This window comes from Fringilla coelebs (genome assembly GCF_963513975.1).
Source record: "Fringilla coelebs genome assembly, chromosome: 2".
NCBI lineage: Eukaryota > Metazoa > Chordata > Aves > Passeriformes > Fringillidae > Fringilla > Fringilla coelebs.
This window is the reverse complement of record NC_140029.1, coordinates 38,451,853-38,468,008: the sequence shown is the minus strand read 5'-3', so window position 1 is coordinate 38,468,008 and position 16,156 is coordinate 38,451,853. Positions and strand designations below refer to the sequence as shown.

Sequence of the window (16,156 nt, the reverse complement as noted above, 5' to 3'; positions counted from 1 at the left end):
AAGCAACAGTGTGAAGAATGATTGAGTTACAAAGCTGACCAGTTGTCCCTTTACCTTTGATAGAGAATGTTTAGCCTTCAAATTTTTTCAAGAACGGAGCTAAGCTGAATCATGCTTTAAAAACCACATACCCCATCTCAGCTCCTTTGCTTCACTAAAATTCATTGATATTAAGCAGATGGCAAAATGAACTTATTGGTAAGATGCATTCCAAGAATATTGCATGAAGACTGGGAAACCCTCAGTTTCCATGGTAAATCATTTGACTCTAATACATTTAATAAGCATGTTTAACATTCCATACTCTGTGGGTCAAGTTGAAATAATGTAATCACAGTTATTTAGCCAAATAAATAAGGTAAGAACTCAGAGGAAGAGCAAAACCTGGGTATGTACTGACCATGATCCAGTCTGGACAAATACAGAAGCAAGAGTTCTTTCAAACTTAGGCCTCCCTTATGTCTACATTTTGACATTTCAGTAACTTTTCTGAATTCTCCTCTAACCCAGAGAACAGTATAATTGCATCACAAGTATAAAATGAGTACTATTTTTCTGTTAGAAATAATCTAAGTGCTATCAAATATTTAATCACAACAAACTTCTTTGGTCATGCTTCTATTTTGCAAATCTGGTTATTTGGTGTACGTGAAGAGTGTACATGAACTCTTTTTTCCAGATCACTCATCCAAGCATCTGATGATTTTTCCCTTCAAAGTCCAGAGCATAAGACCAAAGTTCTGTTCTGCTCCCTGAAGTGAACATATAAGATAGGCTCCTTCAAATGAAAATAATTTGCTTTCCATGTATGCTCATATACAGACAAATCTCTACCACAGTGACTTTTTTTTTGGCCCTGAAAGTAAATGCTTTCAGGAAAAAAAAAAAAAAAAGAAATTGACAGTATGTGATGGGCTGACATTTGGAAGCAGAGGAGACAGCAGCACGTAGCTTGGCCAGAAACATTGATGGAAGAAATGTATTGATGGTCACAAAGGGAGAGTGGAGAAGCTGCAATGCCTTTTAAATTCTAGGCCAGTTCCGTAGGGTTTGAAAGCTTTGTCGAACACATATGTTTAAAACAGAGAATATTTAATGTGGAAACTTGAGAAAGAATTGAAAAAGAAACCCAAAATACTGAGTCCTATGCTGCACAGTATTAAATTATTCATATTTCTCAGTGAGAACTCTGTAAGTTACCTTAGAGAAATTACTAAATGTATGGTTATCTTTAATGATTCAACATTTCTCAGGGTTGGTATCTCAAAACAACTCTCAAACAGCAATTTTACAAAATCTAGGTGGGTTTTTTGTTTGTGTTTTGGTCTGTTTTGATTGGTTGCTTGGTTAGTTGTTTTTTAACATTGCTGCAAGCTTCCCCTTTTTTACAATGGACTATTTTTGGGGTTACATTTTTTTTTTATTTTTGAAGAAATGCACTGTCAATTTGTTAAATATGAGATGAAATACTTTTTAAAAGACTGAGAAGAAAATTCACTGTTAAATTTATAGTTTCACTTTTTAGAGAAGGTTAACATATGTAAGATAACTTCACAAAGGTCATAATCTATGAAGAAGACCATTACCAATGTCCTAACTAGAAAAAAGAATGGTAGCTTGAAGTTCCTTAGACAAAAGTATAACATTTTTATTTTCTTCTTTATAAGGTAAAGAAATCTAACTTATATTGAAAATCATTAATTCTTCTTTGAGTTACATATCATTATAAAGTGCATAGTTCTTTTCTTTGGGAAAAAGGCGATCTGTTGCAATGAAAACCTTTGCATCTTCTAGTCTCTTTTTATAGAGAAAATTTAATACACATATTTACACAGGCAGAAGAAATTACCTAAAAGTCACATGAACAAAACAAGCAGAACTCTTGGAATGACATATTTCTTAAATGGACTTGTGAAATGATAATTTACCGTACCCGAGCCATAAGAATGCTGTTAAGACAAGCATCTAACTCTGCTCAGATTGTTAGGAAGGATCAGCTTCTGGTAGGGCCAGTCTCTCTATTGAGCATGAATAAGCAGCCCTGTACCTTAGTGAGGATAAAGGGAGGGAGCTAAGCTGAATCATAACCCTGCTTGTCAGTCATCTCCAGCACTGGTGGGCAGGTCAGACACAGCTTCACAAAAGACAGCAGTGCTGGAATATGAAGGAAGCAATGGCATGAATATAAATTTTTTATTAGCAAAATTAGACTGGAGTTAATTTCATCGATTGAGAGAATCATAAAATAGTTTGGATTTGCTTCCCCTTGCACTACAGGCTTGCCTCAAACTCAGGGAAACTAATATTCTGCTAATTCTCCATTCTTGGGAAGCAGTTGCATAAGAAGACTGCTTCTTCTTTTTGGCTGATGTCTATTTTGTTTGGACATCCAGTCCATGACTAACAATTTTCTTTTCACAGTATCTCCAGAATCCCATCTCAGAGTTTAACAAGCGAAATCTCTTCTCTTACTACAGCTAATGAGAATTATAAATAGCTTGAAAAAGGCAGGAAAAAAGTGGATGGGCATTTTACAAACTTGTTATAGTAATTTTAAACTAAAATGTCTGAACCAGAGGGCCAAAATTTATTTTAAAGGCAACAATCAAATCATAAAATAAACATAATACACTTAGCATAAGGCAAGAAAACTTTAAGCTATGGATCAAAGAAAAGCTAGCCAGCAGCTAAATAAATAGACATCAGCATAGGACTCCTATTAATCTGATTTGTTGTACCAGAATAGCAGTTTTCAGGTACCAATGCAATTCAAACCATGACACCTTTCTAATTTACACTGTAAAAATTCAATATGACTGAAGAACTCGAATTTCTTTTCAAAATGAACTTCAGATTGTAAGTATTCCGTCTCAAAACATACCCCTCAGTATTCTTAAGTGCTCTATTTCATTACTTATAACAGAAAAATTATGAGAATCTAGCAACTGGTAGAAAATACACCCACACACCTGCTACTAAGTATTTATTTATGCCCACAGGAACGCGTTGCTTAAAAAGGGGTTTTTATTCTTAGCAAAATATGTATCTAATTCACCACATTAGGAGCATTGTTGCAAAAATTTTTATGCAGAAAACAGCAAATACAAGACTGACATGCTGCAATATATATTTTTCATTCACAAATCAGAAAAAATGGTGTCTTCGCTGCTAGCACAGATTTCCAGGTGATACAGAGTTAGCAAGGACTCTCTGCAAGTCCCCAAGTACCACTATTCCTCTTCACTGCAAGTGGTGAAAGAATCACTGCTCCTCACCTGTTCCCATTACAGTATCATTTATCCACATGCCAAGATAAAGATATTATGTGCCAGTATAACCTGGAAGTGGTGGTCCCTCCACTCTAGGCCAAGAACAATTTTTGAAATTAAAATGGACAACATTTGAGTCTGCATGGACAGATGATTTTTTTGATTACGTAGATGAATCACAATCCCATTAGAAAAAAAAAAAAAAACAAGGAAAAACCTCAGCTCAAACAGAACATAATCTACAATAATTATTCATCCTTTTGAAACTTTTTAAGTGCCATTATTGTTGACATCTTAGTAGCCCATGCATTTTTTATCAAACAGACAGCTCTATTCAATATGTGTCATGTCAAGGCAATAAAGTTATCATGAAAATTAATGATAATGTTATGAACCTCAGAATAAAAGCAATTAACTTTTTTTTCCAAATGCCATCGGTACAAAACCTCTAGATCTTAATTAGTTCTTTATCATCTTATTTCATATATTTCCACAATACACAGTTATTATTTAATTGAAAGACACTCTGGGGACTCATTTTCCATCATGATGGAATAGTTTTGCTCCACGTTGACAATGTCAGCTTAGGTTTTACCCCAGTATGGGAAGAATCTCTCCACTGGATTTCCTTGTATTGGGTTTGTGTGGCCAGGTTTTAGTAGCTGGGAAAGACAGGGGTGGCTTCCATAAGGAGCTGCCAGAAGTTTTCCCCATGTCCAGCAGAGCCAGTGCCAGCTGGCTCCAGGATGGACCCGCTGCTGGCCAAGGCTGAGCCCATCAGGAATGATAGCAATGCCTCAGTGATAAGATATTTAAGAAGGGGGAAAAAAGTATTGTGCAGATGTAATTCTCTCTGAGAAGAGAGGAGAGGAACAGCCCTGCAAACACCAAGGCCAGTGGAGAAGGAAGGGGAGGAGGTGCTCCAGGTGCTGGAGCTGAAATTCCCGTGCAGCCTATGGTGAGCGCCATGGTGGGGGAGCTGTGATCCTGCAGCCCATGGTTGTCAATGGGAGTGCAGAAATCCACCTGCAGCCCATCAGGGAGCCCACACTGTAGCGAGGTGGATGCCTGAGATGAGGCTGTGAACCCATGAGAAGCCCATGCTGGAGCAGGAAGCTGGAGCCTGCAGATCATGGAGAGTGGAGCCCATGTTGGAGCAAATTTCCTACTAGGACTTGTGATCCCATGAAGGTCCCATGCTGGGGCAGCCTGTTCCAGAAGGACTGCACCTCATGGAAGAGTGATCCACAGTGATTCCACTTCTCCACAGTGTTGGAGAAGTTTGTGGAGAATGACTTCTTGTGGGAGGAACCCCACGTGGACCAGGGTAAGGACTCCTCTCCCTGAGCAGTGGCAGGAACAATGTGTGATGAACTGACCATAACTGCACTGCTACAGGGTAGGAGGTAGAGCTGGGAAGGAGGGAGGGTTGGAAGGAAGGTGATTTTTAAGATTTATTTTACTTTTCATTATCCTGCTCTGATTTTGTTAGCAGTAAATTCAATTAATATCTCCATGTCTGTTTTGCCTGTGATGGTATTTGGGGAGTGATGTCTCCTGGTTCTAAACTCAACCCGTGAATCTCTTATTATACTTTCTCTCCCCTGTCCAGTTGTGGAGGGGAGGGTGGAAAGGGTTCGGTGGGTGCCTGGCATCCATCCAGGGTCAACCCACTACATTCCTCTTAAATGGACCAAGCACAGAGAGATCACACAAAATCCCTTTATTTCTATTTCACAGTAGAAGGAAAATAATTATCTTGATCACAGGCCTTGTGTCAGACCATAAACAATAACATGCTGAGGATTAAAGCAATCCACTATAACATGTTTTTCTCACAGGAAAAAAAATTCTATTTTACTGAGTATCAGACAGATAAAATTTATTCTACCTTTTCCATTTAGTTTTTTGACACATGATCTGTGCAGATCAGTTAATGTACAGGATTTGATCCCTTATGTGCTGTTACCAAGAGAAGTGCACTATGCTGTTGAGAATTTACTGTGTTCTGTTCTTGTTTTCAACTGAAATGGAAAAGCTTTCCTATCATCATGGTGAATACAAATGCAGCTCTTGTTTCCTAATTATCACAGCTATTCAGACCTTGAAAATATGACTTGTTTTTGCTGTAGCTGTACTGTGCAGATCTTAGGGGTGTCATAGAAACTAGGAATGATTCACTGAGAAGACATGTTCCTTCTCAGTCAATAGTGAACCAACAATCCAGAACTACGCAAAGAAAAATTGGTCTAGTGAAGACTGTATCTTCCTTGAAACAAGTTTTTGACACATCATTTGCTTTTCTCTATTCCTTTTGATAACTAAATTCAATAAAGCATTTTCCCCATAATTTTTTTTTTTTGCTACAGCTCTGATGTTTTATGTATCTCTCTGATAAACAACTTGTACCTTTTTAACGAGAGGGAAGAAATTAGAACTTTATGACAGAAAAAATCTCATCAAAACCTACATCAAATGACAATGACTTTTGAATACCTCCTGCATTTTTGAGTGAAATGTTCAAACCCTACACAACACGGTACTTTTTAAAGTGAAGAAACAGAAACTATACCATTTCTCTGCCTAATGGCAATCTTCCCCTTTGTTTTACAAAAATGATCCCTTTACTTCTAGATAATCTGTATTATGCCTAGCTGAGTCCCATCTCCATGTGTCATTAAAAGATTCTGCAAATAGAATTTAAGTTTACAACATTTTGTTGTAACTTGAACTAGGAAATCAGGTAGCTCTCTATCATCTCTATAGCATTAGCTTTTCAAAAAGATATCACAGTCTACACATGTAGCTGATTTTAGTTTAAATAGGATGATTACTCTTTCCCCATCACAGCTCTTTTCTCCAAAATCACCACAAACAGTAGCCTGTTAAATCTTTTTAAAGATAATGGATGACTAGAAGACTTAGAACCTGGTCAGTTTAAGTTCAGTCAATTTGTGTCCAAGAGTAAGCACAGTCTGATTCACTACCTTTGTGTTGTTCATGATATTTCATTGGCATTCTTTCTTAAAACGCTGCAGGCACTTAAGTAACAAAAACTGGGAAGATGTGTTTTTTAAAAAAGCAGCAAATAGCAGTACAAGGTATCACCATGTGACTGAGAAAATTCTGCTAAGACTGGTAAGTAGGGAGAGACAAAGGAGAAAGGGAAAATTACATACCACTATTTGTGTTTGTTGTAGTCCTCCCTCTTCTTCCACCCTACAAAACAAGATCCCATACAGCAAGTGTTATCTACCTACTAGGAAGCAGGAGGCAAAAAGACTGTCAATCACAGGGGTAGTACATACAGAAAACTTCCACCCTTTCTCCCCTTTGCAGTCCATAAAAAAAAAAACAAAAATTTTGTAGAATAAAGAAATATTCTATTATGGAGAAGGCATAATATAAAAAAAGGGGAAAGAGGGAGGAAGATAGGATGGCAGAAAACAAGACTATGACAAAGACAGTTACTAGCATGTAATTTAGACCTTTATAATTTCTGTCTCCTCCCATCCTACAAAACAAGATTCCATACAACAAGCAGAAGGGGTAAGAAATGAAAGTGGGAGACAGGATCATCTAAATTGCCAGCCTGAAGGATGCTTCAATCAAATTACGTCTTAAGCAGCAAGTCTCGATAAAAACAGTGGCAAGAAATGTCTGATCAAATCTCAGCTTTGCATATAACAAATATTGCTTCCTCAGTCCTTGGTCTTGAAGATTAAAATGCTTCCTGTGGGATACCTATGAACAGGTACATACCAAAGATTTTCTGTACCCAACTGAGTATCTTCATGGCACTGCATATTTCTAGCATTGCTAAAAGCTTTCTTTCTCATGGAATGAAACTGACCTCTTCTTCAAATGAGTGAGATCTAGGTCAGGGGTGATGCAAGGACATCTGATGGCTCTTAAGTGACCAAGAGGTACAGCAGTTAATGTGTAATGCTGAAAATTGAAGGAGAAAAACACATACAGTTCATCTGGAAGTATTTAGTTCAGAAAAATAATTAATTCTGACTCCAGTGGCTGTTTGTGTAGAAGAAAATTATAGGGCTCAAATAAACTTTTTTATGTTGAACACTTTGGAATATCCATATTTTGAAATAAGGAATATCCTTTCTTACTGCCAAGGTTGTATCTTGAATACAGCAGGCACAGAAATTTCTTGGGCATTAAAAAAGAGTTTTTTGATGATCTTAATGGAAGGAGGAATTAACACCCAATCAGAGATCACTCGATAACAAAATGGTCCTAAAATAAGAGATCTCAACAGACGGAAAACAGTGTCAGTTCTTAAAAATATAAAGAGAAACTGATGCTGCAACTATAAGACAAATAGGATGTAATTATTACCAGAATTGTAGGTAAGTTCAAGGAGATTGAAAGAATATTTTTTGAAATACATTCATTTCTGCAGCAGGTTATGGCACTGCTTTTATACACATTTAAGTAGGCAACAAAGCCAAGAGAGGAGGAGAGGGCAAATTAGATACTCATGCAATCACTGGTCAAATATTACAAGTATTAGAAAGGAAGTTTCCTGACATGTTAAATAAATGCATCATCTAACTGCTAGTTCTGGATCATAAATTACCTGGTTTCAAGAAAATCAGAAACCATTCTTCTATATCACTTCCCACAGGAGTAACAGTGTGTTCACTAAGAAACTGGAATATACTTAGGCTGTACACTTTGAAATATTACAGTACTGGGAAGCTTGCAAACTTTAGAGATTGATCTTTTTCTTAAATGACTTTTATAAAAATTTTACCTACACAAGATGCAAGGGTTGGGCATAAAAAATTAAAATTCTTCAACTCCTTATGAAATCTCCTTTAGAAAAGTATAATTAAGTCACATGGGGTAGACAGAGCAAGAGGGGACAGCAGTATGATGGAAGAAGCAAAATCCAAGAGAAGACAACATAAGCTGGTTCTTCTCAATAATAAACCCAACAGAAGAAAACCTTGAGGCTGGTTGAAGATTAAATAACCCAATCTAAACAAAAAGAATTAACTTAGAATCAGAAAAACTGTGAGAAAACAGAAATGTACTGCCATCCCTGGAGAAAAGAGGAATTAAACTAGAAAGCAAAATAAATTACATATTTGCCTTATGGTTGCTACAAAATAATCTGTAAACTTCTATTTCCATGTAGCAAAGAGAAGATAGTTGTTGATGACAGTCAAGAAAACTGAAACAGGTCACAAGAGAACAAGAGATTGCAGCACTACCAGATGATCCACTGGGTTAGGGAATACAAGGCAAACTGGGTCCTATAGATGCTCCAAGTAGCAGGCAAATGATACAGCTACTGTAACAGCCAGCAACTTCTGGCTGCCCAAATCTGCCATTCATGTCTGCTTTACCTGAAGCACAACCATCAACCATGCTCAAATGATCTTTTCACAAGGGCAGGCAAACAAAGGAAATACCTTTAAACTGAAAACCAGCCGGTTTAAATTTCGTGTTAGGAAGAAATTTTTCACTGTGAGACTGGTGAGGTGCTGGGATGAGCTGCCCAGAGAATGTGTAGATGCCTCATTCCAGGCAGTGTTCGAGGCAAACTGGATGAGGCTTTGAGCAAACTGGTCTGGCAGAAGGTGTTCTTGCCTGTGGCAGGGGTGTTGGAACTGAAGAATCTTTAAGCTCCCTTCCAATACAAACTATTCTATTACTCTGTGGTTCTACAATGAGATAGATTGCTATACAGATCCAGAGGACATATCACCTCTGCTCTTGTACCTACAGATTTTTTTTCCAGAGAAGAAAGGCAGAAATTCAAATAAGGAGCTGGAGTGAAACCCAAAGCATGGGGCGGCGCTTCTGACTTTTTGTCTGTGGAATCTGTTTTGACCCTACAGGCTCCTGGAGTTCCAGTCAAGTCCTGGACACATCAGCCACTGAAGAGAGAAGACAGCAGGCTTGGATTTCCCTTGGGAGCCAAAGCTTTGCTCCTTCAAACACTTTTTATTCAGCAGCAATAATCTTCATAGACCCAGCAGTCAGATTGCATCATCTTTATATGCAGTTTGCTGTCAGACACACGCTGCCTGCTCAAATTAATTGGAGTAAAGCCTGCCCAGAGTACCCAAGGAGGCCCAAATCTCACAGCACAGAGCTGGCAATATGAACATAATGCTCTTAGACCTGTAAACTCTGCACTTAGTCATCTGCATTCCAAATAACACATATGGTTTTCTCACCAGAAAGACGTAAATGGCCATGAAAACACAAAGAGCACATTAAGAAATGCTGTTCACTTGTGGTATTGGGAAGACCCTTTGGAATGAAAAGTTATCCAAAAAAATATATAAGCAATTCCTACAGTGCAAAATTTGTACTTTAGCAAAAATCATCAAAACGTTGATTTCAATTAAACATATTTTAACTAACTTGAAATACAGAATTTCTTATCTTTTTTCTCTTTCAGGAAAAAATGCTTGATATTAAGCAGCCTTACTGAAGTTGCAGAAGTTTCATTGGTTGCAGTGATTTCCTCATACAAAAGACATAACATTGAAAATACCTGCTGAAACACTGTACTCAATCAAAATCTGAATTGGCTATTTTTTGGTGCTAAATATCATAACCTAAAGAGTTTTGAAAATTCATCTAGAAATCTGTGAAAAGATTTTTTTTTTTTTCCTCTCAGAAGAAAACTATCCCATCTGTAAGTTCCCCTACCAATCTGCAAAGCAATTGTTTTTTTTTGGTAAAGTTATTTTTATCTGTGTAAATCTAATTATTTGAAGATCAGGTCCCACTGGTCTGCATAGCAGCCAGCCACAATGCCAGATCAGAAGCAGGCAGTGCAGACACAAAATGCAAGGAATCTATTTCTGTAGGAGGGACAGTCTTTTCTAGGTGGGACACGCTCTGTTTAGCAAGTGGTGAATGTGCACAGAATAAAGAGTATGAAGTGAATGCCTATTTTAAAAAGAGAATGACTAAATGATGAGAACAGTTACAGAAAGACCACCTTTTGGGCAGTGGAGATGAAGGACAGTTATACTGATTGTAAAGAACACCTCAGCTGCCAGAATACTTGGAGGGGGGAGAAATACAAAGGAAAAGACCCAAGGATCATAAAAGGACAAAAGAAAGGCTGCTGATAGATCATTTCATGAAAAAAAAAAAAAGAAAAAAATAAATAAAAAGCAAAAATGGAAATTTCTCACAAAATCTGAAAAGACACTGCGCTCAGCTATATCTGCAGCCTGAATTTTAGCATAAGCATGACCAGAAGACATACATCTGAAAATAGCATTCAAATACTGGAACTTCTGCTTTCCTTGATAGTCTATTTGGAAAAGGAGAAGAAAAGATTTTTAAAAGTAGAAAACAAAACAGAAAAAATGACCAAAAACCTAACCAATCAACCCTGGAACACCAAGGAGTAGAATGAGGAAATGAGACAGCTCCTACTAACTGACCACTCTGCCAGGATGTCAGTGATATTGGATATTTCTGTGGCAACATGCAGCGCTCAGAGATACAACAATGTGAATCCACACTACTGCAAGAGACAGGCAACCTGTGACATGTGAGCCAATCATGCTGACAAAAGTTTGAATATGATTTTTTCCCCCCTCAGGTATCTTTGAGGCATGTACAAGAAGAGATACACCTCATGCCTGAGCATGAGGGTGTTTTTGGAAAGCCAAAGCCTCTGGCTCAGAGCCCAAGTGTTAAGAGAGCCAGTGGACTAGTGTAGAGTGCAATTGAATTGTTTGTACCTCCCACTATTAAATTTTCTTCCTGTTTCCTCATTTCAAATTGATGGAGCTATCTTTCTTGTTGTGAGGAAAGTTATTTTGTGGGCCAAGGTAAGAAGCAACATATAAAAATAAAATTAAGTGTGAAAAATAGGACAGAAAATTTCTTTGGTTAAGGTTCAGCTATCTCTGAAAGATGAGCACAGAGTTCAATCACCACACAACATCTCAGATGTTGGAAAAACATCTTAGATATTTTTCCTTCTGTAAGAAAGGAAGGAAAAAAAGGGAGAAAATACATACTAGATGAGAATATGGAGTTTGTTTTTTGGGCCTTTACCCCTATAACAATGTTACTGAGAAAGTAAAAAAATATAAATCTACAATAATAGTAACATTTACTAAATTGAAGACACATTTCAAGTGGGCTTCATGAGACCACATATTGTGTTTCTCCAGAGATTTTTCCGTTTTTAATTATCTTTACAGTGAAAATAAGGGTTAATATATTCTAGACTGGGATTTAATGTTCAGGCCAGTTAGGCTTGTATACTCATTAGCTCACTATAAATGCACCTATTAGAGCTTACAGTGAACTGTAGACATTTCTTTTTTTTTCTTTTGAAAGGTAACTAACCTCCTCTGGCTCAACAGCCCCCATAGCACAATCAAAGTTACCCTGTATGTACATAACAGCTCAAAAATCCCAATATAAATAATAATTATTGTCTAGTCACCACAGTTAATCACTCACTGCACTGTGGACAGGAAATGTGTCAAGCAAATATCAGCTGTAAAAATGCAGCCATATAATTAAATGAGTTAATTTCATTTATAAATGAGAACCTTTTGCTCTGCCAAGTTTGCTTCATAAAGAATTAGGGTTTGATAATACCAAGTTTATTGTTTCAAGCCATTTTTACATGAGGAAAATTACATACAAGATCAGGAGAAAAGATAGCATAAACTTCTAGGATGTAAGCACTGCAGTTAAATGCAGGTCTTATGGGACATGGTTATGGGCGCTGATGGAAAACCAGAATCCCAAAAAAGAAAATAAAATTACTCTACTAGGCTCATACAATAAATACTAGAATAACACCATATTGTGTAGAATAACACCATTATATTTCCTACACTGATGTACCTGAGAGAGATGCTGCTTCAAGGACGGATGTCATTCCCCAGTTGCATGGAAGCTAGAGCATGGCAACCCACTTTGCTTGGTTTTACAGCACACAATGCATTTCTGGACTGGGACTGGGCCTTTAGGTACTACTACAGTACAAGTAACATGTCTAGCTATACAATTTTTATATAGTTTTGTAACATGTGCAAAGTTATTCAGGTGTGGCTCTTTGTCCATCATTTATTTGGAAAGATTACTTGAGTTTTTAATTCTACATCAAGATAGAAACACTTGTAATAGTTTGACTTTCTGGCAATAAAAACATACTTTTTTTGTGTTTGAGAATATGCAATGAATGATTAGCTTTCTAATGTAAAGCAGCAATCTAAGTGTGAATCTGATAAAATAATTATGATACCACTCCCAAATTTCAGTGAACAATATACAATGGTCATCATGAAAGACACGAGAAAATCCTCTAGACAAAAGATGCAAAAGTTGCTATAAAACAGAAAAGCAGGAACATGTGATGAGAAGATAAAGAGCTACATGTTGGTTTTACATGAAAGTCTGAAGTGTTAATGACAAGATAGTAACCTGGAGGAGAAGGTCTTACTCTCAGCTACACAAGCTGAACTCCCGTATGAACAGAGTGAGGACTTACAATTTGGAGGAGAGAAAAGAATTGGAGACAACAGAATAACAGAAAGTGTGCGTGGGTTGTGTGTGTGTGCCTGCCTGTGTGTGTCAGGGGGAGAATAACATCAGAAGAAACTAAAATAGAAGACAATTAGCAGATGAGGGAAGCAGGCATTTAAAAGAGCTGAAAATAGATTTTAAGAAACTATAATTAGTCTCAAAAAGAAGAAATACATGAAAGAAACAGCCACACAGTAAGTAGAGAGCAGAGAAATAAATGACACCTCAATACCTTTCTAGAAATCTCAGTTTTCTGTAGGTCTCACTACCACACTGACTGCCAAAAATAGTTTTAGAACCTATAAAAAATATATCTATGTGCTTAGACACACAATTAAATGCTGAAGGTTGTAGAACTGTGCTTGAATACTGAGGTCTTTCTGTATGCTTTGATAATTCACTCTAACATGTAAGAACTGGGCTGTTTTTTAACTTGTAAACCTTCCCAAGCCCTAGAATATGAGCTAAGTTGACTAATATCAATTTTAGAAACGTTGATTATGTCCCCTCAGTACATTGCTTGCTTACTTTTTCTTTAAAGTATATCATGTGCTGAAGTAATAAGAACACATTATGTTGGTCTGTAACAGCTTGAATCCAGGGCTGGCATTTTGTCCAGTCTGCAGATCAGACAGCTGTTGAGTGGTACCCAACCTGCATCAGCAATTATTATTATGTGTCCAACACATTGTGCACAACGACAAATGTCTGGTTTATTTCCTAATCTATTCTTTTTTAATTCTTTGTTCTTGTACTAAAAAAATCTCAAGAATGAGCTCAAAAAGAAAGAAACCATAAACTCCATGAAAAATTAAGTATTTATGTGCCTTTTGTACATTTTAAAGCCCCTTTTCACACTAAGTATTACTCACACTTTGTAAGTTGTTGTAACTTGCCACATAGACTAATGATTACAGACTAGATTTGTGCACATTCACTCGGTCCTGGTACAGTTCTCCAATAAGTGAATAAATGAATGCTGACCTATCTCCTCCACATGACAGTCTGAAAAAACAAGCCATTAAGAAATTATTTGTGCATGATTTTTGTAGTTGCCCAGATTCCACTCAGGTACTGAAAAAAGATTTTCCAAAATGCTTAGCAACTGACATATTTAGCATATTCTAAAAAGGCTGATGTCTTATTTTGATGGCTATATAAGACTGGAGTATTTTTCCAGTGTTTTAGAAAAAGAAAAATCTAGTTTAGGAAACCTAATCTTCTTCCATTGACACCAAAAGTAAATCACCTTAATGATACTGTAATTAATTTGAACCTGAAAAATATTTCCAGCATGATGTCCAGCTCTGCAAACATGACAAGTGGAAAAATTATATAGCCTGCTACACACACTCTTAACTTTGTGGAATAATAAGGAAGGACAGTATAAGACTTAATCAAATTAAATGCAAAGCAAGAATCTGCTCACCTAAATGTACTCAGAGCTTCTGAAATAGAAAGTATATTTACCAAGTGAATAAAGCATGATAGCTTCATATATCTACAACAAAAGAATAACTGGGTTAAATACTTTATTACCCCAGTCTGATGGAATATATTAATTTCATTACCAGATATCCTTCAAAAGAGTATAATTTAACCTGGCTTCATATCCCACTGCTGAATACTTCACAGAAAAAGTTTTGAATGGATTCCCAAATCAACAAATTTTAAAATTTTGCAGCAAATAAGGCAAACATGACCGAATTTCACCTCATGTCAGTCAACACGATAATCATACACATGATAAATTTTCTGCAGCAAAGCTGCCCAAAGAAAGGCAATCTATACTCTCACAAATGAGCCCCAAGATATGCGTGAGCCTCCCTGACCTGCAGCACTGCTCCTGCCAACCTGCACATCATTAAGCAATGGATAACATCTGTAAACACCCGGGAATGGCAGAGTTCAGCACCCTCATGCCTGTGCAGGGTGTGCTTTCCCTCTTACTTCTCACACATGAGCACTGTTTATAGAGCAGGGAACACGAGCAAAGAGCCAGGTGATGTGCAGCAGTGTAGGAAATAAGCCCTGTCACATCACAAGTGTCTGAAGCCAGCAGGGTCTCCCAGCAATCCATTTGGGGAGGTTCCTCAGAGGAACATAGGACAGACATTTTTAAGGATGTCAGTAATCTCCATTCTTGACCTTTACAACAGTTGACAGTCAGGGAGATCCTAGGCCAAACTGAACAGTCTCCTTCAAATTTCTGCGGCAGACTGATGTTCAATTGGCCAGGGAGAAAAAATCCACTCAAATGTTCAAGTTTCTGATGTTATCCCAAGATCATTGTGGAATATTCTGTCTGTGGCAAGGACTCAGATCTGCATTTAATCCAGCATTATGCAATCATCAGAGAGGAAAATTAATCCCTGAACACAGCAGTTCATGGGAAGCAGAACTGGGTACGGCAAGGAAGAGGATATGCATTTTGTAGCTGAAGGAGCCAGCAAATTGAAAGAGTTAGAAACTGAAGAGTTCCCTGCAATATCTGTAGGGCTCTTAGCACTTCTCAAGATGAATTGTTGGGTCTTCAGTTTAAAGAAACCTCTGAGAGTCTTAAAGGGTTTAGAAAACAACAGCACTTGTTCTGTTTTACTACTTTCATCTCAAAAGATGTAAAGTAACCTGGAAAAAAAAATTTTACCATCCAAATAAGAAAACCACCTAATTTAATAACATCAACATTTCAGTCTGGAATACTATAGCTAAAAAATCATAACTCAAAAGTCTTCCATTTTAAAGGTGATTAAAAACATAAATAAATATAAAAATTTGTAAACAAACACAGATGAAGACTTACTTCAATCTGAGCAATCAGGTTGTAGCCAATCAATCACACACACATCCATTAGAACTAGGAACTTGTTTCTGTAGTGTAAAGACAAACTAAATCCAACACTTAATGGAAGAGCAATATTGACACTGAAGTACAGCTGAGAACTTTAGCTAACATCTTAAATCTCACCACCACCATCCCCTGCTGATGCAAAAGGAACCTCCTCTGTACTTACCCATATGCAAGGAGTTATAGTAGGATATAGTAGGCTGAAGGTTCAAATTACAAACCCTGCATGGGTACTCACTATGTATCATCACAGTTAACCCCTAATTATTAGGAATATCAAAAGGATGAACACCAGACAATTATAAAAGAATTGCATGTAAATTTTAGGGTTTTAATCATCATATTCGACATCAAATTTAGGTCAATAAATGAACTGGGTTTTTTTACCAACAGTATTTCATCTTAATATCTTGCACAACAAGCCACAGTTTCAGCACACTCTCTTGATTCCAGCACTTTTAAAAATGCAGTGTAAAATACAGTTAAATTA

At 37.1% G+C, this 16,156-nt stretch overlaps 1 protein-coding gene across 4 annotated transcripts in view; it reads right to left on the bottom strand.

Moving 5' to 3' along the window:
* Window positions 1-16,156, bottom strand: part of FGF14 (fibroblast growth factor 14) — a gene marked incomplete at its 5' end in the record, with an annotated part of 376,843 nt that overhangs the window by 151,736 nt on the left and 208,951 nt on the right. The window contains one exon of one of the 4 annotated variants that reach the window (XM_084223588.1): window positions 6,449-6,488. The exons of the other annotated variants lie outside the window; for them this stretch is intronic. Within the exon in view, the coding sequence (XP_084079714.1) occupies window positions 6,449-6,488 (40 nt within the window). The remainder of the gene's footprint in view (window positions 1-6,448; window positions 6,489-16,156) is intronic. 4 annotated transcript variants of the gene reach the window in all.